This window comes from Mandrillus leucophaeus, unplaced genomic scaffold (genome assembly GCF_000951045.1).
Source record: "Mandrillus leucophaeus isolate KB7577 unplaced genomic scaffold, Mleu.le_1.0 Scaffold79, whole genome shotgun sequence".
NCBI lineage: Eukaryota > Metazoa > Chordata > Mammalia > Primates > Cercopithecidae > Mandrillus > Mandrillus leucophaeus.
Genome location: NW_012108585.1, coordinates 2,827,898 through 2,854,325, shown reverse-complemented (window position 1 = coordinate 2,854,325; position 26,428 = coordinate 2,827,898). Strand labels below are relative to the sequence as shown.

At 46.1% G+C, this 26,428-nt stretch overlaps 1 protein-coding gene across 3 annotated transcripts in view; it reads right to left on the bottom strand.

Moving 5' to 3' along the window:
• The window catches only part of CACNA1C (calcium channel, voltage-dependent, L type, alpha 1C subunit), a 775,650-nt gene that overhangs the window by 200,809 nt on the left and 548,413 nt on the right, over nucleotides 1–26,428 (bottom strand). For all 3 annotated transcript variants that reach the window (XM_011967155.1, XM_011967154.1, XM_011967153.1), the window contains exons 6-7: nucleotides 12,084–12,242; nucleotides 5,075–5,271 (exon numbers count right to left, since the gene is read on the bottom strand). In XM_011967155.1, the coding sequence (XP_011822545.1) occupies nucleotides 5,075–5,271; nucleotides 12,084–12,242 (356 nt within the window). The remainder of the gene's footprint in view (nucleotides 1–5,074; nucleotides 5,272–12,083; nucleotides 12,243–26,428) is intronic.

Genomic DNA, 26,428 nt, shown 5'->3' with positions numbered 1-26,428 from the left:
GAAACCCAATAATTAAAGAATGGCTTTGAGAGATGCTGACTCTCTTCCTTGATATGCTTCTGAACAGCCAGTTTACTGTTTAGATCAGGGATTCTCCATCTCAGGCAACAGGTGCACTCTGGGGGCAGCCCAGGGGCAGGTGAAAAGTCAGGGACCACAGAGGTCCTAACATGGTCTCTACTCCGATACCTGAGAAAGAGCCCTGGACGCTGGGTCTGGGTTACTTGAGGGTTTCTCAGCTCCTCACTTAGAATGACTCTTAGGTCATCACAGAATTCAGCTCTACCTTTTATGAAATCTTCAGCAACTCTACATTCTGTAGTGAAAGACGTGGTTTTGTGAAGATGGAGTAGACAAAAATAGGGTAAAACACCCAAATTCAACCTGCTTGGATGCAAAAGGTCTTTGTCATAAACAAGGGATATTTCGGCAGCACCAAGACCAGAGACTAATAGCTGTCGTGTGTGTGTGTGTGTGTGTGTGTGTGTGTGTGTGTGTGTATTTAGTAGAAATACGTTCTCCGCACATCCAGACACGTAGTGGGATGGCAAGATGAAGGGTGGAGTTGACAAGTGACTTATGAAAAGTTAACTGATTAGATTTTTGTTCCAAGGATCTCCTGTTGGCTGAACCAAAACAAATCCCAGGTACTAGAGAACACACTATTTGTGACTCTAAAAAAAAAAAAATCTTTCTTTTATATGATTTCTCATTAAGTATTTTTTTACACCCTTATTTTTAAGTTTAATTTTTAACTTGTGGAAAAAATTGAAGAACTGATCACGGAGAAACTAATGCAGGGGGCAACTGGTGGCGTCAGGAAGAGGGTGGCCCCAACAGGATGGGGAGGGGCATGAACCCAGGATGACGTGGGTCAGAGGCTCTTTACTGTGGTTCACAGTGTGCCACGTTCTTGGGGATCCCAGAAGGGCATGGGGTGGACAGAAGTCAACAGAATGCTCCTGATGAATTATTCAGGCATTGAGATTCCTGAAAAGCTAGAAACACGTCCTCTGGTGTGACGCCTAGTCTAGCTGCTGCCCCCCACTACAGTTCTCACCTGCAACCTTCTGCGTGTGTCCCAAACCCCAGACCATCCGCCATGTCATTCTGTTTCCCATGAGCAGGGGGCTCATTTCAAGTGCTGAACACAAAGTCAGCACTGAAAAGATGTTTAATTGATGGATGTTTCTGTTACCTGACTGTGATTGCCCGCAATGTGTAAGAGGTCATGCTCAGAGTTTCAGACCAACCGGAGTTCTCAGAGTATGCCTACGAATCCCATAGACAAGGTCCTGCAAAGGAGGTTGACCCAGCAGCCTCTTGCATCCTTGAGATGGCACATGCGTAGACCATGGGAGACAAGCAGCCTTGAATGATGTGCAAAAGGCTAGGGATGTTTAGATTTTTGAAAAAAACAAAACATGTGAAACTAAGAATGGAAACCAATGGTAACGTTATACAATTAGGTTCTTCCCTCCTTGGTGCTTCACTGCTTCTGAGGAAGGCCAGTGCTTTTTATCTGATCACACTCCCCACACCTGCCCATCTGTTTTTAAGAAGCTTGGACATTCTGTGAGTAAAGGATGAGTCTTTGACCAAAGAAATAATTTCCTAAGGAAACTACACCCCAAACCCAAGTTTTGTTTAGTTTCCAAATCCCCGGTATCCACCCTTCTTTACTCTGTCATCTGCACACTCCTCAAACAGAATAGTAGGTAGAAAAGAAATGTTTTCAGCAAATTGCTCGGCTTGTTGGAGCCTCAGCACAATGCATGGCCAAAGGCTTTCATAGCTGAAGCAATGTTCAAGTATTACTTGACCAAGTCTGATTGTATTTTTAGTCCACTCTTTAAAATCGTAACAATGGAATGCAATAACGGATGTTAGAGGAAAAGAGAAAGAGACGGTATCATCCACAACAGGAAGCAAGAGCTGCCATCTGCTAGGTGCCTTCCCCAGTCCCTTCTATCTCAGGCCATATCCAGCGACTGACCAGTCGCTTCTTTGATGCTTTAGTGACTTACTCTTTTCCAGCTGTTTGGTGATTTAGAATGAATGGAGTTCTGGGGTTTCCATGCATTACTACACTTGAAAATCTTGGCTGCTCCTTCTCAAGTCCTTTAGACTTGCCCTTTGTGCTTGAAGGACAACTCATTCTTCTGAGTGAAAGGCCTTACTTCCCCCTCCTCCCTGTGGAAACTATCCCCCTAGAAGGGTTCAAAGTCAGCAGCATCATACCAGCACCATGAGGTTCAATAGGTTAGATTTCCAGCGTTTTCAAACTCCAGCCTGGAAATCAGAATCACCTGGAGAGCTTTTCCAAAATGCAGATACTGGGGCCCTGACTTTAGAGCTTCTAATTCAATGGCTCTGAGGGAGGTTTGGGTATTTTTATATTGACAAAGCTCTATGTTTGACGCTAAAATATTTTGAGATTTGAGAGTCTGTGCTTTGGAGATACTGGCCTAGAGGCTAAAGAGGAGGGACACTGGAGAGAAAGGAAGAGGGAGAGGGAGGAAGAAGGAAGAAACAGCCATAGAAAGGTCAAAGCAATTAGAGAAACTGAAAGCAGGAGCACTGGGCTAGGCAGGGCTTCTATCATGAATACCCAAGTTTCAGTTTTAGGTGTGTGTATGTGCACATGTGTGTATACACACATGCAGGTGCACACACACATACAAATGCACACACACACAACATGGCCATTTTGGGAAGGTGCTGGGAAAATCAGAGAGAGGCATGTCCCATGAGCCTGGGATTGTTTCTTCACCTCTGACACTTTTTCCATTCCCAGCCTGAGCTCTATCACACGCACCCCAGGGGAGAAGGCACAACACAGCTGCTGAAAATTGGTGGTTGCAGTTGTTGCTGCTTCTGCTTCCCCGCTCCGGCTGTCATTATGACAGTATTTCTTTGGGTCACATCTGGCTGGTGGGGCATCAATGACTTGTGGTGGGGGAGAAGAAGGGAGTGGTGAAGGAAGAACACAAAAATACATCAGCAAAGGCAATCATATCTATTCCTACCCTCCACCCACCCTCCACTGCCACCTGCCTTCAGTTTGATGCCATGGAAGGCATGGGTCTGAAGTTTATGGGATGAGGCCCCAAAGCACAGTCCCACATAATCATTTATTCTATGGGCTGTAGGCAGAAACTGCCTATTGGCAGAAGGATAAGGATGTTTCTGTCCTTGGCTGGTCAGAGGTACCCACCCCGGGAAGAAGGACCAGTTAGGACCACTTGGGAATTTGGTCTGCTTCGCTAAACAAAATAAATTTGCCTAAGTGTAATAAGTTCAACTCCTTCTCTCTGTCTTACAAATTATTCAAAACCAAGTTCTTACTGAGCATGAATCTCAAATATGTTTTCCAATGTTCCACTTTGGCTTGAGGCAGAGGGGATCTGACCTTTGTCTTCTTTTTGAAAGCATCACAACGCGGCAGCTTTGCCGCGGCATGGGTGCAGCCATATTGCCATTATTCGCTTTAGAATTTAGTTGGCTTCCTAGACTGAGCTAATTGAACTGGACTGGATCTTATTTACGACTGAATCCTCAGAGCCTAGGAGCACCCCTGGCATGCAAGGACACTCAGGAAATGTTTGCTGGGTACCAGGTCCTCGGGCAAGTTTCAAGCCATCACTTACAGAGAGAGGGACGCATGTCATAGCAACACTGGGTGTTGGCATGTTGACTATCACATAAAAACTGAGAAAGAGGGATTTCGAATCAATAGGACATGGTGTTTTTAACGAAGTCACATGACAGAATACTGTGCACCACATCTCTGTACAGTTACAAAACTCTTCCTTCCGATTCAGGAAGAAGTCGATGCCTCTCTTGGCATGATTTCCTTTTGATCTGGCAGCTCTGCTCAACGGGAAGCATTTGCTCCCCTCTCACTCTTCCCTGCTTTGGTTTGTAGACGTGTTCCCTGAGTAGGCTCTTAGATTGTTTTCATGATGGCCAAATACATTTGCCTATTTGCAAAACTCTGAAGGAGATGGTATTTGTAAGACTGGCAGTATGCTTTTTATTCACCCAAATTCTGGAGGACAGCGCTGGACTCTGGCAAGTCATTTCTCACGCTGAAGTTGGAGACACGATGAAGAATATATTTTCTGGAGTTTTTCCTAATAACGGACTTTGCCAGAATCGAGACAGCTCAAAGACGGAGTGTGGGTTTGCCTGTGGGGTAGGCTGTACAAAAATCTGGCACTTCAGAGGCTGGAAGCGCAGCAAAGTAGCATTGGCTACTGGATAATAAAAGGGGCAACTTTAAGGTAAATGAAGATTTACTATTGATTGGGTGGCTCTCGAGAATGCTATTTCTCTACCTAATGCATGTGGGGTTGAATAGACGATGGGTGGATGGGTACCACAAACCACCATGTTGCATGTATGCCTACGTAGCAAACCTGCACGTTCTGCACATGTATCCCAGAACTGAAAGTAAAATAAACAGTTTTTTAAAAGCGTATTTCTAAATATGGTAAAAATGCTGCCAATGCATTTGTCTGATGGACTATTCTAATATGTTAAGGTAAGATTAAAATGAAGAGTAAAATTGAATAGCATGTCACAATGCTTCACAGTTCAATAAAAATGGTTCCTTTATATAATTTCTTTTTAGAAGATCAGGACTGACTTTTTCTCTTCAGCCCAAAGAATTCATAATTCTGCCTTCTAGCTCCCTTTTGAGGAAAGAGGCAAGAAAAGGATGAGGGCAGAAGGAACGCCGCATGGGAGGAGGAGTTGAACGGAACCCTTGTGCCAGCTTGGCCAGCTCATCCATGCCTGCACACCAGGGTTTTGCACTGTGGTGGGACACACTGAAAAAACGACCTTTCCCTAAGGCCAGCGGGTTGGGGAGGGGACTTGTTAGGGTGAAAAGCTCATGCCTTGTTTCTCAGGCAAGACCTGGAAGAAATCAAAGATGCTCTTCATCAACCATTCTATTGAGATGTGTATGTGATCCCAAGAGCATGGGGAGGAGGAGAAAGGGAGGTGTCAGGGAAGGGCTCACGGCCTCTGTGCCCCCACCCTCTGACTGCCCACTCATGCTACATACCCAGTACAGCACGTCCGTCCAGCCCTCCATGGTGATGCACTGGAACACCGTGAGCATGGCGAAGGCAAAGTTGTCAAAGTTGGTGATGCCGTGCTTGGGACCATCCCAGCCGGGCTTGCACACCGTGCCGTTCTGGCACTGCCGCCCATGGCCTGTTTCCAGCGCACAAGGGGAAGGGTCATCTTCTGCTGGAACATCTCAAATGGCCAGAAGAAGACAGGAGACGGGAGCAGCAGCGGGGCAGAGATGTGGGCAGAGAAAAAAGTCAGAGAGAAAAGTGACAGGATGAGGTCGATGGGATGGGCAAAGCAACCATGGCAACAACAGTGCAAGACACGCTTAAATCATGTCCCCTAGATGTGAATCAAGTAACATAAGAAAGTAGGCATTCCGTTTAGGCTGCCGTTAATTTAGAAGGTCAGTCCTTTTCACTTACTGTTGTAAAAGCTGTATTTTAATCTCAGTAACTGATTTCTATTGCCCATTCTGTTGTAACATGTCAGCATCATAATCAAATGGCCAATGAAAAAATAATGATGATGCCACCACTGCAAGTGGAAACTGACCCAGAAAGCGATTAGGAAGTCCATATTTTCTTTTTTTGGTGGTAGAGTTCTACAGACACTTGTGTTGGAATACCAGAATTTAGGGTAAGGACAACACTGATGCAAACACTCCTTCACATAGTTAAGCCAACCGATCCCATCCAATAATGCTTTCTAACTACATGGGCCCATCACGTATTAGAGGATAAAACATTGCCAGGGATGCAAGTCACTTTACAGTGAAGCCTTATATAGGTGAAAGACGGAAAACGGATTCTGACTGCTACGGAGAGGGATCGCCTGCAGCCGTTTTCATTGCAGCCTGCGAGTACACACTACTGACTGTATTTCATGCATGTCATGTGGGACTTGGCAGCTCTGCCCTTTGCTCTGCAGCATGAATACCTTTCAGAAGAGAAGAATCATTTTCTGACCTCTAATCAAGACAGAGCGGCAGTGAGTAACAGGGAGCATGCTTCCTCTGTACGGACGCGGCTTGGTCAGGAAATAGCAGAATACAGTGTCTGTGGCTAAAGGCAGCCGTTGGACTAATGCCACGTGCGGGAAATAGCTCCCAGCAAATTAATGAATGAAGATGTGACTGATATTTTGAGTGTGGAGATTGCTGGTAAATTTAAACAAGACCTGACTGATCTAAGAATTTCGATTACGGGAAAACACTGAGAAAGTCTTGGTGCTGGCTATGGAAGGTAATGGTGTGGAATTCACAAAAGTTCGTGAAATCAAGGACATTGTCCTGTCCTTAGACAAAGTAATGACAATAACAGACAGAAGAGATCCCAGTTCCAACAAATAAACGATTGCCTATAACAATGAAAATACGCTTCGAGAGAGAGAGAGAGAGAGAGAGAGAGAGAGAATTTGCTTATAGTTCTTCATTTAGAGACAACAGATCACCCAGGATTGTTTTCTGGTTTCATGTATCAAAACAATCATAAGTGTGATTACTTTGCCTACATTAGGCTCCGCATTGAAGATGACTGGCCGGTGGGCTGATTCTCAGTTGGTGGCTTTAAATTTGAAACTGTTCACTCCCAAGAGGAAGACCAGACGAGAAATATTAATCCTTAAGTAAGAGATAATTCTTAGGAGAATATAGTCTACTTGAAAACATATGCCCGATTGTGTCTTCCCAGCAGCAGTGGCAGCTCCTCTTCCTTCTCCTCCTCCTCCTCTTCATTGTCATCAGCACCTGCGTGGTCATCTTTGTGGCCTCCTCCTCCTCCTTGTTCTCTGCCAATTTCATTTCCTCCTCCTGCTCATTTTCCTCCTTCTCCTTCTCTTCCTCCTCCTTCTTCTCCTCTCCTCTCTTTCTCTCCCACTGACCCCATCAGCTTTATTGACTTACAAGTTACATGCCTCAGAATTTATCAGTGTAAATGTACAGCTTAATTATTTTTAGTAAATTTTTACATAGTCATGCAGCCATAACCACAATCCATTTTAAAGCACGGCCATTACTCCCCGAAACCCCCCTCGCTGGTTTGCAGTCAATCCTTGCTCCCATCCCCAGTCCCTGGCAACCTGATCTGCTTTCTGCCTCCATTGCTTTGCCTCCTCTAGAAATTTCATATAAATGGAATCACACACTATGAGGCTTTTTATGTCCATCTTCTTTCACTTAGCATAATGTTTTGAGCTTCATCCGTGCTGTTGCATATATCAGTAGGCTCTGTTCCTCTTTATTGCTGAGCAGTGTATTTCATTGTATGTTTATCCGTTCACCAGCTGATGGACGTCTGGATTGTGTCCAGGTTTGGGCTATTATGAATAATGCTGCTTCCTGGCTTATTCTTGGGCCAGTGCTTAAAGTCGTGTGTGAGTCCTGTGTTTGTTGATCAAGGTGCAAAGGTCTGCACTGCTGGTCCCTGAACTGTTAGAGAGACAGTATCCACACCATTTCCTTATTTCAGGGTCTAGCTCCCAGGAGGGCTCCATTAACGCAGCTGAAATAAGCAGTCCTCTGACTACAACTTTTTATGACTTTTTAAAATGTGAAATCTTTAGAGATTTGGATGTGACGCTACAAAAAAGAGGGAGACTAAAATGTAAACCCTAAGCCTAAATAATACATGAAAAAGTGGATAATGAGCACCTAAAAATTTGAGAGTTGAGAGACCGGAAAACCAAGAGCCAAGTAGATCATTAATTCTGTTGGGTTCTCACCCATTCTAGTCATAGCTTTCTAGAGAGACATGTTCAGTCGCTGTGATAAAAGTGCTGGAATGATAGGAGAGACGGGACAAAGAGAGACGGTGAAAAAGTGAAGGGGAAGCTCTTGCATCTTTTTCTCATGTTTTGCTTTTTCGCAGAATAAAGATGCAGTTTATCTTTACATGGGGACCGCTCACCCGACAGCATTCCCTGCACTCTCAATGCCCGAGACGTCACAAAGAGGGCAAAGGAGAAGGCTGCCAAAGGGAGTTCTGAGTGTGCTCGAGGAAGGAAAACGTCTCTGGGGATTTTACGAATATCTGTGAGAAAGAAAATGGCATCCAGGGTAAGTGGTCTCACTGATAAGAGAGAAAGGGATGAGATTCAGAAACATTATCTAAAGGCTCTAGTGCCATTTCGCTATTTAAAATCTGATTTGAACAATAATGAAAAAGATTTGAGAACAATTAAGAAGCAGTGACGATCTGGTAAAAATAGGTATCTATAAAAAGCACTAAAGCGAACACGTGAAAAAATGTGAACACACACAAATCAGCAGGTCCTAGCAACACACACTCTAGGGTGAGGAGAAATTTGCTTAAAACATAAAAATGTGTTGGTTTTCTTTTGCAGAGTCATGAAGTCCTGGGGAGGAAAGTGGGAACATGAGGTGGGAGAAGGAAACAAAGCAATGCAAGTTCTGTATTTTAAGACGGACATGAAGAGAGGTAGAGTCAGTCTGGAAAGTCCAAATTAAGTTTTCGGTAAAATAATGGAGGTGAAGATTAGGAGAGATTTTAGAAACGCAGTTAATACCAACAAAAACACGAAATCCTGGGAGAGCTCCAGTTAGTGATTCCAAGGAGAAATCACTAAAGACAGAAATCAATTACTTTTTTAAAACTCAACTTTAAGGAGTGAATAGAATGAAGATGATTTCACTTCTAGGTTTTAGCCAACCAATTCTGTGCCAGTCTCAGGGGTAATTACTGTGCTTGGGAAGCTATTCAGAGTGACCTGGCTCAGCACACCATCAAACAGATGGGACAACCAGAAACAAAAGGTATCGGCATATGGTGATGTGTCTGTTGAGGAGCTGAGAAGGCGCCGTGCAGATGTCCCCGGGATTAGGGAAACGCTGCGTCTTCTGAGACCATCTTCACCAGGGGCTGTTGCCTGGAAGGGCAGTCTAGAGGCAGAATATGGTTCACCTGAACAATTCCGTAACTTTCTTTGTGGATTTTGTTGGAAACATGGATCAAAATCCAATGTATTTTGAAATCTAGAGATATATAAAATTCACAGTCTGTGAAATAATATTGGAGTATAAAATAATTTGATGTAAATCTCATCAAAAATTACAACGAGGGCTCACAAAGCACTTTTGTGTAATCTAAACTTGCAGAAAATAGGGTAATTCAACCCAAAGTCTGAAATTAAGAAAAAAAAAAAAAAGAAAGAAAAAATTTAAACCACCCATTCCAAAGTTTATATAAAACTCTCCAAAACACTTAGGGGTTGCTTTCAAAGCCTGCAAGTATTTGGTCTTCTCCACGGCTGCACAGATATGTCTGGGTTCTTGCACATTTTCCCTCCTTGTCTGCACTGCCGACTATGTGGGTGGACAAGGGCTTGATGGCAGCAGCATCATGTTGTGCTAAGAGTGAGAGAGTGGGTCCTGGCTTGTGATCAGACGGCAGGTTTGGGAACGAAGGGACAGCAAGCTCTTGATTGCAGAGTATTTGAGAGGACAGGCTTCTGCAGCTGTGTCCTGGGCCCCTCTTCCCAGCAGGGACTCTGGTTCAGGTGAATGAGGAAGGCCACCTTCTCATGGAGCCTGGTAGGGCCCTTCTCCCTGGAGCACTTCTGTTGTTGTCCTGGCCCCCTTGGCTCATGGCCATTTCCGTGATGGGAGCCTACTTCTCTTCTGAACTTGCAGGCACAGATAAACCCATCACATCAACCGTCTGATGAGTCTCTTGGTAGGAGGCAACCTCTCAGGCACTTTTCCTGGTCCTGTTTACTATCAAGGATGGACAATGTGATCCTAAATTGGTCATTCCAATTGGGGAGGCCAAGTCTTATCTTTGTCCTAAGAGAAGAGGAGTCCATGACAGGTTCAGTACTTGGGGGTGACCTCTTCACTGGGCCCTGGGGCTCTGACCTTGAGGACGGCTCCCTCCCTGTGCCATGCTTTCTTTGTCTGCCATGCCCACCATTTTCTGACTCTCCAGGGTCACTGAGGCCTGGTAACAAAGCCCTGGACTTCCAACCAGAATTCAGGGCCACTTATTCCCACAGGCCCTTGCAAGAGCCCACCACCGGCAGAAAACACACTTGGGCTGCTTTCTCGTTAGGATGATGGAAACCGCCTGCAGTGTTGGAGCCCCTCTCCTTAGCTCTGTGGTGCACAGACATCTGATTGCACAGCAGGGCCGCCATCTTCGGCTCGACGGCTGAATTCTACCACTTCACTCTCCCCCATTTTGCTGGTGACGGCCTCACCATCATCACTGCCGAACTGACGGGGAATCTTCGAGACTCCACATATCTATGACTTCCTGAGGAGTTCGGGTCAAATGGTCATTGATAATTTCAACACAACTGCATCAACTTTAGACATACCACAGTCAGTTCTTAAGGAGTCTTAAAACGAGCTCTCACAGGGCCACACAAGTCAATAAATTTATTGGTCCTGAGCTAGCTACAAATCAACCTGAATAAAAGGAAGGATTTTAATTAAAGGGGAAAATATTATTCATCTATGGTTTGGCATTTCTTTAAGCAAGGCTGAAAATCTCAGAATTTTAGCTACAGGCAAGATCTCCTTTTTCCAATTTAACAAGGATTCTATTTTTGAAAACAGGATAGTTTATTTTATATGATTATGACCCAAGTAATTTGGAAATTCTCTCTAGAGTGAAAAAACAGTCTCCTGTTAAACAGACTTCTATCCAAAAAGTGAAAACATTGGTGTGACTCTGTGTCTATAGGAGTATACGTTCTGCGTGTGTGGTTTTTTGTTTTGTTTTTAGCACGGCGGCTATGTGGAAATAAACTAGAAACCCCCTCAAATATGCAGTTAATCCATCCAGTCATACTAGATTATACATAGAAAGTATTCTATTTTGATTTCTCTACGAATTTCACCCCCTGTTGTTTGGAAGCTATCCCTCCTCACCCCAGCGAAGCGAGAGGTCCCATTTAACTGAATGCTGGGACTGAGTGGGAATGAGGGGTAGTGTTGATGGAGAAAATTAGGTATCCTTCACTGTTCCTGGCAGATGATGCTCCCCTTTCTCCACCAAGATGCCAAAAACTAAGATGATGGTTCTTGCTGTGTGGAAAAAAATCACATACATTTAACACGGCTAGCCCCTTTGGGGCGGGGGATATTTTTTCAACAAGTTCTTTGTGTTAAGCTGCTTTATCTGTCTGTTTAAAAGCCTTGTCAATTTCTGTTTAAATGTTTCTTTAAAAGGCCAAGCTGCGATGTTAGTAGCTGTAGCAGCAGCTTGCAGCATATCCTGCAAGCCAAAACTCCAGTGCCACGCAGGGAAGTGCCTAATGAACCAGCACTGCTGTTAAATATATTGATTTATGGAAGGAACGTGAAGCGAGAAGGCTCAAAAAGGAAGGGACTGGGAGTCATGGGGTAGAACTAAGCCTTCTCCTTGAAGGGAGGAAGTTTGGCTGCTGGCAAGGGGGTGATTCCCACCTGTCTTCCTCCCTCACCTGGAATAGGGGCTCAGGGGCATCTGCCTGTGAATGGAGAAGCAGAAACAATAATTACAGAGGATCTGGAATCAGCACCATGAAGGTAGAAAGATCTTAGAGTGGTGCTGGGAGAGCCTATTGCTCAAGGCTGAGCGGCCCCCCTGAAAGGGCACCCGACGGCCAGCCACACTGAAACGTGGAAGGAGCAGAGACTGACGTTCCCAGGTCAGCTCTGATTCTTAAAACACTCGGGGTTGGCTTGAAAAGTGGCAGATTGACGAAAGATAGGATCTAAGTTATTCAAATATTTCTCAAATTGTGTAGCTTATTGAAAAGTGCTGAATGAAGTTTGCGTTAGGCCGGTTTAACAGATTAAAACAAAAATTGGAACCGAGAAAAAAAGGATATGGGTCTCTCTGCCTCTCACTTAAACATGCCCAGTGGGCGTCTGAGTGAACGGGACCTTCCCCGGGCTCTGCTGGTCATGCTGGTGTAGCCAGCAGCGGGAAAGGAAAGGTGCCGGGAGTGACAGAGGGCATGGCCTTGGGAGCACGGCTGCCTGCCCCTCTTACCTGCTATGCCCTCCTGGTTGTAGCAGGTCTTGTGCATCTTCCCCATGAAGAGCTCCAGGCCGATGATGGCGTAGATGATGATGACAAACAGCACGAGCAGGGCGATGTGCAGCAGGGGGACCATGGCCTTGATGATGGAATTCAGGACCACCTGGAGACCTGCGGGGACAGAGTCACTCACTGAACCAAGCGTCACCGCGGGTACCGTGCTGACGCCATCTCATGCCGTCTTCCGGTAACTCTGCAAGGAAGGAACTGCCAGCCCTGGTGTTCAGATGAGAAGACTGAGGCTCAGAGCCACACACCAAGGATTGATGGTGCAGGGGTCTAAATCCAGGTTGGCCTCACTCCAAATCTGTCTTGGAGACTCATCCAAAGCAAAGGACTGGCAGCTGCTGTACTTCTGAGGGGAAGAACATGTTGTTTCCATCCATAACTATCAGATTGTGTAATACCCCATCTTACAGGCAACTGAGCGCCTTTTCCTCCTAGAGCAGCGTCTCAGGACAGTGAGAGCTCATGTGGACTCAAGATGGCCCTGCAGGGACTCACTTGTCCTCTAGGTTTTCCCCACGGTGGGACTGGGAAAAGTTCCAGAGCTGGGTGGTGCTGATGGTTGTACAACAGTGTGAAGATACTTAACTGCCACTGAGCTGGACACTTGAAAATCGTTAAAATGATCAACTTTGTTATGTTCTTATTACCACAAGAAAAGAAACTGTAGAAAGCACCCAGATCCTTCTGGTAAAAAGAGTCAAGGAAAAGCCCGCCTGGGGACGTGGGTGTTGTCGGTGAGGTCTGGGGCTTGCACCGTGGTCTGTGGGGAGAAGGCCCCCCTTACTAAGCTCGGCTACATCAGAGATAACACACTGGGGATGCCACTTACTTAAAGCGACACTGCAAATCATTCGCAAATGGCAGGAAGGTGGTTACCAGCAAGTCACCCCCAGATGACACCCAGCCCCGAGAAAGTCACGTGTGAGATTCCTGCCCAGGCGAGTGCAGTGAGTCTTCACCTTCCAGGTGAGAATGTGGAGGCAGCTCCTGCTTCCCTCCAGCAGAGCCAGTGGTGCAGAAAGTCACCCTGAGTGCCACCTCTGATACACACAGGACAGGACACCCCGTCCAGGTCACACTACACAGGTCACTTTTTGTGTCTTTACCTTCTGTGTGTGGGGCATTTCACCCTCACGTTTATCCACCGTGCTTGCCCCTGGGTAAACTAAGGCCGGTCACCCCCTTCCCAAACCCTGAGGCTGTTGGTGCTTTTCATTCCGGTGGTGTGATTCTCACAAGGCTGATTAGAACGATTCTTCCCAGCTATTAAGCCAAGCTGGGAAGATTTAAAAAGAAAAAAAAAAAAAAAAGAAAGAAAAGAAAAGCTGGAATGATTTTACCTGCGAATTAATGAGAGTGCTTGCAGCCTCCCATTAGAACAAGATGCTTTCAGATTGAAATGATTCCATTAATTAGCAAGTTGTACACACATTAGTGTTAGAGTATGCAGAGCCGCAAAGAAAGTTGAAAATTGAACCGCAAAGCAGCTTTCAGGGCATCTGCTGGGGGTGGGGGTGGGGGACGTGTACCAAGTGCTACTCGAGGTGGGGGGAACCCCAAATCTGGGCTACCCAGGCATAAGGGGGTATCTCGGTGGGCCTCAGTGCCACAGCCTCCAACGGCAAGAGAGTGGTGGGTGTGGGACATAAAGGGACACCCACTGGGAAGCTCCCCTCCAGGCCGCAGCTAGAGGGCTGCTCAGCAGGCTGCCTCAGGCCTGCTGGAACTTTGAATGCCTTCCTCTGTTCTTAGGATGAAGACAAGATCCTTCCTGGGCCCCTCCAGGACCCTGTCGGGTCTCCTCCACCCACCTCTCCACTGACTGCCTCTCCCCAACCCACTCCAGTAAAACAGCTCTTCTTTCAGAAAGTGGAATATGCTACTGTTCCTCCCACCACAGGGCCACCACACATGCTGTTCCCTCAACCTGGAATGCTTTTCCCCACTTCCCTCCTACTTATCCTTCACTCTCAGCCCAAGCATCTGTTTCTCCAGGGTCCAGCATTTCCCCAGGGATCATCACCCAACTCCCAGACCAGAGACGTGTCCTTTAAGTCTTCTTGGAACGATTTCCTTTCCTCTGGAGAGTGCACCTCAGTTTGAAATGTTATGTTCCTTCACGGGATTTTAAAACATTTATATCTGTCTCTCACACTAGGCTGAGTTTTGTGAGGAGGGACTGTGCCTGCTCGTCTCCCTGTTTTGTCACTAAGGCCTGGCTTGGTGCTGAGCATATGTGGGAACTCAGTAAATATTTACTAAAGGACTGACAAAACTTATCATCTAAATAAATGCTATTGCTGTCCTGCAGCGCTGCTGAGGATTGCTGCACAGACATCTGCTTTCCAGATAAGGTGTCTAAGGGACAGGTGAGTGTCAGGGCCTGCAGGGGACATAGGCCACTGAACAGGCTGGAGAGAGGCCAAGCGGAGTGAAAGCAGCTTGTGGGCATCGTTTCAGCTGTCAGCGATGCCATAAGAATTCCTGCCAAATGCCCTGTTCCTCACACCCCCATCCAGGCTGGGGGTGCCACACACCTGAGCACCCCGGCCAGAAAACTGATCTCCTAGGCTCCTCCTTCCACCCAGTAACCAAGTCCTGCCGGGTTGGTTTCAAAGTATCTTTAGACATGAATACATTTTTCTTACTGTATAAATCATATATGCTAATTATAGAGAAAACAGAAAATACTTGTTATAGAGAAATTACAGAACACCGGGAAGCAAGAAGAAAAAAGCAATCACTCATTGTCCTGGCCTCAGGAGAAGAGCCACTGTCAGCCCTTCCCGCCCACGACTCGTTTTCCTCCTCTGTCCCCTTTGTGCTCGTCATTTGGTCAACTGGTCTCCCGGCTTTCAGTGTTGCCCAGTCCACCAGTGACACTTAAAATGCTCTTCCTAAAGTACACACTGGAACATGTCCCTTTGTAGCTGAAAGTCACCCAGTGACTCCCTGTCACCTGCAGGTAAACTCACCTGCCTTCTTCCCCAGTTTGATCTCAAATGACTCCCGGTTTATACGTCAGGCTTGAGCAATACACCCTGCAGTTCTCAGGCTTCGTGCCTCCAATCCCAGCGCATGTGGTTCCCCCTGCCTGGAATGCCATTCCCTGCCTCGCCGAGAGCTGCTTGAGTCTCAGCATGTCTTCTCATCTTTGTGTCTCGGGCACGTGGGAGGGACTCCGTGCACATGGAGCCAAGTCACATTCGTAAGCACAGGGTGCCTTCAGAAGGCAGAAACCATAAGAATGAAGGAATTGGAAACAATATCATTCAATAATCATTAGAAGAAATTGAAGGTGTTTTGTCAGGAACGGTGAAAAGGCACAGGCAGGAGGGTAGCGTCAGTGATTTTCAGAAGATCTCAACTGCTATTTGAGGAAGAGGGGTTAGATGAGTTCCGTCTGACCACAGAGATGGAACTGCGACCAGCTGGGAAGTGTCCGGGAAAGACTTAGGTTCAACACAGATAAACACTTATCTGTCCAAGAAACAGGCTGATCTGAAGGTGGAGTAGGGCGCTCTAAGAGATAGTGGATTCCCCATCGACAGAGGTATCCAAGCAGTGACTTGAGGAAGTGCCTGGCTGGGGATTCTGCCAGTGAAGGACTGCCCTGGAACACCAAAGGCCCTCCAACTTGATGAGCGTGTCCTGAAGACTTGCCATGGGCAAGAGCAGCCCTCAGCACTCTACTGGATCACTCCAGCTCCTCCTGGCAACAGCCCTAGGAAGTAGGCACTGTTCGTAACCTATGTTTCAGATGAGAAGAGTGGGTCCAGAGCAGTGGAGTGATCTGCCCAGGGTCACACAGCTGGGAAGTGGTGGCACAGGGCTCAGTGCCAGGTGGTCTGGCTCCTAGCGTGTGGCTTCACTACTGTGCACATGCCCCCCACACACTTAAACAGTGGCTCTCAGCCTCCACGACCTGAGTCTATAAAGCAGTGACACGTGCTTGCAACATCTGCTGGGAAGGCAGGAGAGTCTAGTGGAGTCCCTGCTTCCAGGAGAGCCCAGATGTTTCCAAGGCTGGTCCAGGAAAGGCTCTCGCTTCCATCTGCTTTCCTCGCGGCCCGCCTGGGGTGGCAGAGCCAGGCTGGCTTGTGAAGGCGTGCAGCCAGACTTCCTCCTCTCCACCCTGCTGTGTAGAGTTTGGCTCTCGGGGCCTGGATGTTTAACAGCTTCTTGGGATTGGCTCACAGCTGCCCCAGAAACAGCTCCTCCAACTCAAGTTCTAATTTGGAAAACACACGACATTTCTCCACCCAAGTGTTCTCAGATAGGCCATGCTCACAGCTGATAAGCGAGTGTCGGGCCTTCTTCAGGGCTGGCTGCTCATGTTGGTGAAAGAAAACGGGCCCTAGATAAGCCTGGTGAAGCAACTGCTGTCAAATGTTCTGTGAACACAAGATCACTATTGGCCCACGCATGTGATGAGCCTGTTTTTCTAGCCCTAAATCAGGGTAAGATCTGACAAACACATGTGTACTTAAGGGACCAACAGGACTGAATATGTGACAGGAGAGTTCTACTGGAAAATTTGGAACATACGATTCCACGCAAAGATCAAACAGCACGTAACCTAGAAATTCAGTCTCGCTAGTTTGCAGCTCATGTCAAGTGACTGCCTCTTGGTGGGTGGGAAGACTCTTGAGGTACCAGGAAGACCTTCCAGGGAGACGGGGCCTTGGGCAGTGGCATCATTCAGTGCTGTGCTTGGGAAAAGGGGAGGACGGAGTTCAGCCAGCAGACATGGCTTTTCCTTTCTTCCTCTTACAGTGCTGCCTGCATTCCCTCTGGGGTGCAACTTGACAATTCCAGTTAGGAAAGGCTTAGAGAACCTGCATATATAAATCATCCTGTTTTTCCTTAAAAGGTCAAGAGAAGTCATCTATCGCAGAAAGCAGTATCTGGCGCTTTTCTCGATGGTGGTTTTGAGGTTAGTCTGGAGATGCCCAGATTGGTCAAAGTTGGTGCTTCCGTTACCTGGTCCAGACTGTCCACCATGACTGACGAGGGCTGACAACAAATCCCACCCTCTTTTGCTTTATAAAACAGCATCTCACCAAGCCCTACTTTTGGGATGAATTGCTCTGCTCAGAGACCCAGGAATACGATCACAAAAGAGTATGAAAATGCCTTTATGAGCAAGAGGAAAATGAGAACTTCTGGGGCTGGAAGGTAACGTGCCTGATTCAAGGCTCCTCTTAAGGACTCTGTCCTTTTCATGTGATCTTCAACCCATAGTTCCCTCTTTTGAATTCATATTTCGAGTCATTTCACATGAAATGGGAGGGCACAGGGAGAAACTGTTGAAGACCCTAGAATTGGAGATCATTGCCAATGTTAGATTCCATTGTTTGGATTCCACACCGATGCTCTGCTTTTCGGTTGGTGTTTAGGCACGAACGTGTCACGTTCCCAATTACTCAGACTCAAAGATTCCAGCCAAGCCTTAGGAAGGTATGAAAATGATCACGGAGGCTTGATGACAGAATTCATCAGAAGACAATGCTGAGAATCACTGAACTAGGAAGAGAGAGGTTTGGGTTTAGGGGGTTGGTGGGCACAAGTTTCTCATGGATGGACTCAGAGTTGGCCATGACAGGAAGAGGACTCTGGGATCACCTAACCCAGTGCCTTCATTTCACTCGCTCAAAGACTATTTACTGAGCTAAGTTATACGGGCCATGAGCCATGCTTGCTGTGCTAGAGATGGGAATATGGTGGTGACTAAAAGGCCTGCACGCCTTGCCCTCACAGAGCTTGTAGGCAGCCAAACATTAGTCAAATAATCACGCAGTGGACGTATAATAACAAACTCTGTGAAGAGTCTTAAAGAAGTGGAACAGGGTACCACGAGGGTCCTCCTTTGCATGGAGGCTGCAGAAAGGCTTTCCGGGAAGTGGTGCTTAAGCTGAAGGCTGAATGGGGAGAGGACCTGGTCAGGTGCGTGCAGGCAGAGGGTCCCGGCGCCAGGGCCGTGAGGTCCAGACTGCGACGTAACCTGGATAGCTATCGGACACCCAGGGCTCTCCGTCTGTCAGCCCCATGCTCTTCCTAGCTTTGTTCTGTCTCTTTTTTTTGACACGGAGTTTTGCTCTGTCACCCAGGCTGGAGTGCAGTGGCGCGATCTCAGCTCACTGCAAGCTCTGGTTCCTGGGTTCATACCATTCTCCTGTCTCAGCCTTCCAGGCAGCTGGGACTACAGGCGCTTGCCACCACGCCCGGCTAATTTTTTGTATTTTTTAGTAGAGACGGGGTTTCACCATGTTAGCCAGGATGGTCTCAATCTCCTGACCTCGTGATCTGCCCGCCTCGGCCTCCCAAAGTGCTGGGATTACAGGCGTGAGCCACCGCGCCCGGCCTTGTTCTGTCTCTTAAAAGAAATTCCTGGAAAGAGGTTTGAGGAACCAGTTTGTTGCTTCTGTGTGAAGTCAGAGGAAGCAGGTATCACTTGTACTTTCAGGGAAACCAATTCAGGAAGCACACTAGGAAGGCCTTCCTGATAACTTCGTCACTTGGAAAGTGGAGGAAATAATCCCCATCTGGTGCCACAGAGGGGCAAGGGAAGGACAGCATTAGGCCAAGGTCCTCTGCTCTGCTGGCTTTACTGGGGCAACGTTAACCACAACTTCTCAGTAGACCCAATCCAACAGAAGAGAGGGCTGTGGCACCACGTGAGATTCTGCCAATACGGACAGCCTAGATGAAAAGAAATGGCGAGTCGACCCCAAGCCTGGGAAACCCCTCCACACATGATATCCCTGAACCCGATGCAGTCAGGGCTTCCCAGGAGGGGGGCTGACTCTGTATTCTGCTGTGCTTCAAGCAGCATTAAAGTGACAGCTCACTTTCAGGACTGGGGCAGGAGTCAGGACATGGAGTTTTAGAAAGCTATTCCATAACTTGAACTGGCTGTCCTTGCAGAATGGAAGAGAAAGAAATACTGCTTAATCCAGATGTCTGATTAGTTGAAAGATGGCTGAGTGAGACTGGCCTTACCAAAACAAGTTATGCCTTCTGTATTTCCCAACAAACTTTAGCCAAATCCAAACAAAAAGAGTCACTAGATGATGGGCAAATTCTAAGCTTCCCTACAAATCCTTCCTCTTAGAATTAGATGCCATCTGAAAGAAACACATTTCTCTTAAGACAGGTGTTCAAGGCCAGGCACAGTGGCTTTCGGCCTGTAATCTCCGCACTTCAGGAGGCAGAGGTGGGCAGATCACTTGAACCCAGGAGTTCAAATTTACAGTGAACTATGATCACACTACTGCACTCCAGCCTGGATGACAGAACAAGACCCTGTCTCTAAAAAAGAAAAAGAAAATTGAAAATAATTTTTTAAAAAACTTAAAGAAAAAAACCAGGTGTTCAAGTGAAGGGCACTGTCCTTACTGTGTCCACTGAGTCCCATAACTGCCCTTGAACCTCACTAACCTTGGACTTGCAATGCAGATTCTAAGAAAGTGTAGATCAAACACCAGCTTCTCCCAGAGGGGAATCTAGAATGAAGCTTTCCATCCTCAGCTACGTCCTCTATCTGAGAAAATACTATGGAAGAGTCTCTCCCTTCCCCAATGAGAGAGGCAGGTGTACCCGGGCTTTCCCCAGATGGTCAAGGTTCCCTTTCTTGAGGCCACCACAGACAGCTACGCCATCCCTCACTCGTGCATCTTCCAGGCACCTACGGAGAACCTATGAAGCACTCTGCTGGTTGCCATGGGAGGCGGGAGGAGGAGGAGAGTGCAGTGGTTGAAGAAGAGGGATCCTTGGAGCCAAAGGACCCCAATGAATCCCAATCCCACCATGTCTCAGCCACGTGTCCTTGTACCAACGATTGACCTCATCTTAAAGACAGGATGATCGCCTACCTATCCCATAAGGTTGCTGTGAGGATTAAACTAGCTAATTTGTGCAAAGTTCCCAGAACAATGTCAGGCCCACAGTCAAGGCCACATCAGTGATAGTCATTGTCATTTGAAGTGTAGCCTTACAAGCATGACACAGGTCTCAGTGGGACCCTTTAGGGTGAATGAGCACATAGGTCCCCTAGGATCTTGTCAAAATGTGGATTCTAATTCTCCGTCATGGGCGGGGAATGAGTTTGCATTTCTAACCAGGTCTCAAGTGACACCGCAGCAGCTGCTCCACCAGACAGCAGCCAGGCCCGGGGGCACGCTGGCCATCCTGGGAGGCTGCAGCAACCTTGTCCAGTCTTGTTGGGGCTCCGAGATGCTCTCAAGCAGCGACTGGATTTTTGCCTGCATGGGGCTCATCCTCGATACATCACTCTTTCAAATAATTTGTATAATCAGTAAAGCGCGTGAAGCCAACGCTGGATGCAGAAAATACCATATACACTAACTGGTGTGAGGGTCCTGCGGGATTATTTATTAAGTTTTTAATTTTAATTTTTATTTGTAAACACATGGCCACTGCAGAGGGCCAGACCGGGAGCCACATACCTGCACCACACTGCTGGGGAGCACAAATGATGTGTGAGTGCCTCCCCTTCCAGCAGCAGTAACAGCCATTCAACAGAGGGATGCAGAGAGTCACAACCCAGTGCACCAGCTTTATAGGTTTGAGCAGCTCCACCTGAATTCCCCTCTCGCTGGTGGCTTCTGTCACTGCCACTCTCATGGAGCTTCCTCAAGGTTACTGATGGCTCCAACGGGCCCATCCATGCCTTGACTTGGCCATCATTTTCCTTGACGTATTTGATATTATTGATGACTTGCTTCTTTTCAAAATGGTCTCTCCTCGTCTTCATGGCAGGGCACAATTTTGGTTCTCCTGTAACTCCATATTTAATTCTTCACTTCCGTTATTCCCTCCCTCCCCTCTGGGCCTCTTTGAGTCTGAGGAATATCACAGAGGCAAAAATGATGCAGTCCCTGCCTATGAGCTTTCAGCTAGATGGGGAGGCAGCCATGGAAACAGCTCATTGCAAAACCAGTGATAATATTCCTAAGAATTATGCCCAAAGGACTGCGGAAGCATAGAAGAGAGGGCGAGACTATCTTCACCTAGGAAAATAAGAAAACAGTTTCCAAAAGAGTGGACCTGTGAGCTGTGTCCATGGGTGGAGCTTCTCTCTGCCCTTTTATTCTGTTAGTCTTCTGCCCTTTCTGTGGCTCTCTCTAAACTCTTCCTCTCTCAGAAAATTCATGCACTTCACTCCTTCCTAAGAGCCCAACAGTGACCACTAAGTAGATGCATCCACACCTGTCCTTACATTTATTTTCTTTGTCCTCTGAGTTCAAGACATGCTTCATAAACCTACTAGATATTTCTATGAGGTTGTCCCGCCATCTCCTCACACTCAAATTAAGATAATTTGAGATGACTGGTGCTTTTTATGAAGGCATGATGGGGTAAAGAGAATCACAAGGGTGCCCTGGAAGTGGCAGTAACAATGATCTGTCAGCACCACTGGCTGAAGAAGTGGAAAGAGTGGTTACAGAAAGTGGGAAGGAGAGCATTTTGTAGAAAGGACCATCCGGAGAGGCTGTGACAATGCCAGCCCAGACCTGCAGGGAAGGATCTGGGGATGGAAGAACCTGACCTCACCGTGCTCCCACCTGCTGAGCTCTTGCTTGGCTCTCCATTGACTGAACCCAACTACAAGCTGGTGATGAGGCAGCCTGTTGACGGAGGCCATCTGGTCAACTCCCCAGTCAGAGAGCAGAGTAGGGAAGGGTGGAGGGCAGATGTGGTAGCGCCATTGGAGGATGGCTGGCAGACAAGACAGAGTGGCTTTCTACGTGCCACTGTCACCCTTCCATTAAGCCAGGAGGCAGTATTCCATCTGGAGGGCTTCTAAGTTTTGTGAGGCAACAAGTTTCCTCCCAGGGACAGTGATCAGATAAATATCCCCTTACTATAACTCACTAGCCGACGCTGGGTCCTCATCTTCCAAAGTCATACCTGACTGCGTCTACAAACGAGTGCTCCTTTTAGCATTTGTGGTGGTGACAATCACCACTGTCATCATCAGGTTGTGACTACTAGCCCACGCTTACTTCTGATCTCCATGAATCATGTTGCTCTGGCTAGAAGCTGGAGATGTGATGAGTCTCACAGATCATGTTTTCTGCCTTCATTGGGCTGACGAAGTAACAGACACTTTTAATGGTCTCCCAGGCTTAATGGCTTTCAAAAGGAAATACGTCTAGAACTAGGAAGGGCAGATAGTTCTCCCTCGGGGAGAGGAGTGAGTTTCTCACGCTGAGCTTCCAAAGTGTCTAACGCATTTTCTTACTGGGAAAAAAAGCTTCCTACGAACAGGGAAAGAACTATAGCCTGTATAGCTTTCCTACAGCCTCAAGTTTTATGATTTTTGCATGTTCTCATTAGAGTGTCCTTATTCATTAGAGATTTTCACTTATTTTTAATTTAGCCTTTCCATATTAACAAATTCTGCATCCCACACATGGTATGAGGAACACTAAAGGAGGGTTCTTGTCCTAGGAAAGGGATGGCGGATAACTGGTTCCCCAATAAATTAAAACTTTGGGAGTAATTAAAATATCAACCTCCAAGTCGAATTAATTTTTTGTATTATCAATGTGAACTGAAAAGAGAAGTTCAGAGAAAAAGAGAAAAGAAACCCTGTGTTAGAAGAAAATTGCATATGGTGAAAGGGAGACAAGATGATCTAAAGCAAACAACAACAATAATAATACTAACTACCATTTCCTGGGGACTCAGCACCTGCTGGGCACCCCTGAAGTGCTTTACATACATTGTTTCATTTAATTCTCCAACCGTCTTGATACACATAAAAGAACTGAGGCTTAGGTAAGACAGATACATTATCCCAGATTACACACTTGGTAAATGGCAGAGTTGGGGTTAGAAACTAAGCCAACGTGAAGCCACAGCTTCCACTCCTTAGCCTTTATCCAGGCAAAATGACCACCACACTGCACACATGTGTCACTTCTTGGCCCTGCACCATGGCAGATGTTGCTCCTTCCCTCTGGTCCTGATGCGGCCTCACAATCCTTCTCAACAGTGCATCTCTCACGACAACTCTAATCCATTGGAAGTGGCTGCATCACGACGGCCATCCCTCTGTGCTGCCTCCCTATTGGTGGCAAACTGTAGTTTTCTGCTCCAGGCAGAATAAGGGGCAGATCTCTTTTGGCATCTGCCAATGATGTAGCTACCTGGGCCTGTACTTTTGCTTCTTCTTTTTTAAATATTTTTTTGGAAAAAACTGTGAAATATACATACAAAAAATGCATGAAAGGGAGATGCTACAATGTATGATCTATCACAAAACAAACAGCCATGCAACTATTACTTAGACCAAGAAATAAAACCCTACCAGCTCTGCGGCAGCCCCGCTCACCCCTCCTGCACCAAGATAACCACTATATTATGCTTCCATAACAAGTTAATACGTAATTCACCACATTCATTTAAAAAGAATGATTCTGTCAGTAGATGTAGGAAAAAAAATCTCATAAATGTGAGCATCCATTTGTTCCCTAATATTCTGCACACTTTTCTGCATTTCCAAATCGTTTCAGTCTCTGTGTTTGATTATCAGTATTTTTCCCTGCTCTCTCTCTAGTTCAACAACTCTGTTTTCGGCGGTGCCAAGACTTCTTTTAAATCCATTCACTGCATTTTTCATTTCATTGACTGTATTCTTCATTTCTAAAATTTACATTTGGTTCTTTTCCATATCTGGTTCTTTGGAACATTACTAGTCCTGTCTTTGATATATCTGATCGTGGTAAATACAGTTACTTTCAAGTCTGTATCTGATAATTCCAATATCTCGATTTCCTGTGGGTCTATTTCTGTGGTCTATAGTTTCTCTCCATTTTCACTCAGGTTATTTTGTCTCCTTGTGTATCCAGTTATTTGGTATCATGAATGAAACCTTAGCTTCACAAAACTGCTTTTCAAAATAATTTCAAAATGTTGATGATGGTATCTTTCTCCAGAGAGGATTCACATTTGTTTCTATCAGGCATCTTTTCCAAGTTCCAGAAAGAAGATTTAGAATATTTTGTCCAGCATTTCTAATTATCCTCAGCAGGACAGTTGATTCGAGTCATCTCGGCTACCATTTCTGAAAGCAAAAGTGACCTGCACTTCTTTTCTTTTTTTTTTTTTTGAGATGGAGTTTCGCTGTTGTTTCCTAGGCTGGAGTGCAATGGTGTGATCTCAGTTACTACAACCTGAGCCTCCCGGGTTCAAGTGATTCTCCTGCCTCAGCCTCCTGAGTAACTAGGATTACTGGCGTGTGCCACCACATCCGGCTATGCTTTTGTATTTTTAGTAGAGATGGGGTTTTGCCATGTTGGCCAGGCTGGTCTCGAACTCCTGGCCTCAAGTGATCTGCCCGTCTTGGCCTCCCAAAGTGCTGGGATTACAGGCGTGAGCCACTGCACCTGGCCTGGCCTGCACTTCTTATGGGAGAAACTACCTATGGAATCCAACTATAGCTTTTCCTGCCACACTCACTCCCTGAACCAGACAACTGGGTTTTGAAAACAAGGATATATTCTAGAGCACTGGAAAAATCTTTGCCAAATTCTCCTACTGCCAAACCCTTGACAGAGCCTCTTGGAGTGAAGTTTCTGAGGACTGGCTGTTTGCCAAGCAATACACTTGCTAATAAGGCCAAACAGGAGGAAAGGGTGGCTTGGTCACACTCACTGCACATCCTCACTCCTTCCTTTAAAAATGTAAAAAAAAGGTATACTTTTGGGGAAAACTTCAAAATATCTCTATGGTTTTGGTGGTAAATGAGAGGTATACTCACTACAGAGTTATCTAGTTGAATGAGTCCTAATTATGATTGAACTAGTCCTAATTATGCCTCTCTAATGATTTTTTCTGGCAAATACCATTAAACCCAGGCAACAGCTTTCTTTTCCCTGGATGTTCTTGAGATGGGGTGTAACAAAGAACCAAATTTGTTCATTGCTGCCAACTTACGCTAACTCTACACCGTAAGCTAATCTTTCTATGTAACTCAAACAAAATGCTCTTAGGGCCACCTACTTACTTATTTTCTAATTCTGGCTTAAATCACTATCACATCAATAGGGACTTTGGCACTAACCAAATTTTCTATAGTAGGAAAAATTTCTAAACATCATGCTTAGATTTTCTGTTTAAATATATTTTTGGAGGGCTTTAGTGGGGGAAAATGCCAGGCTACTTCCTCTTCTGCTATTCATAACTGTGTGACCTTGACAAGTCATGTTGCCTTTTGGGTCTAGGTTTCAATATCTTTAAAAAGTGGACGTTGAATGACAGAGTGCAATCTGGCTCTAAAATTTTCTAAGTTGTTATTTTCCAAATAAAGCAAGATTCTAGTACCTTTCCTTCTTTCAATTACTACTGTGCCTTATACACAACAAATCCTCAGTAAATGTGTGACATATGAAGTAATATATAACATGTAACATTATATTTCATAATACACTATAATTAAGAACAGTTTCCTGAGTGCAGCACAAAGAGCTACAGTTCAAGCACACCACGGCAGCCCCGTGGAATGGAGAAGGCAGAAATCAGGTCAGAATGTGGGAAGCTGAAGTGGCTGTGGTAGGACATCCGGAAGAGACAGTGAGGTAGATACGGGGCTCTAGAAGTTTGTGTAGGGGTTGCCTGTGTGTCCGTGGCTTAGGGCTGGGTTGCACAGGTATAGGATGAAACCAATGAGGCATATCAGATAGCAGCTACTTTAGGGTTGAGAGCAGAAAGGAGATGGTATAGGTTAATCAGTGCTGGGGAAAAAGCAGTGTCAGGAGGTCGGACTTACGGCCCTGAAATTGTGGAGAGACCTAGTTAACATCTCATTACCACCCTGGACAGATGACTCTGACACTGCGAGGGCACCTCCTGGGACTAAGGCCCTTCCTCTACAGTGAGACCCACTCTAGATCCATCCTGGCAAAGCCAAAATCAACGCCCTGACAACATCAGGAGGGGAAAATTAAATCTGGAGGTCGAGGAGTTCGGGCTTTCAATGTGTCAGCCCCAACAAGCATAAAACCAAGCCTACACACGTTCATGGTGACCAGCCGGTGATTAAACTGTCTGCTGAAGAATCAATACTTTTATGAATAAGAAAAAATCCAGAGTCACAACAACATATTATCCATGATTCTAATAGTCACTAAAAGGAAATCACTAGATATATAAAGAAATGTAAAATGTGATAGTCAAGGAAAAAAGCAGTCAATAGGAAACAAAAAATGAGATTGTTCAGATGTTGGACTTGGCAGACAATGATTTTAAAACAGCTATAT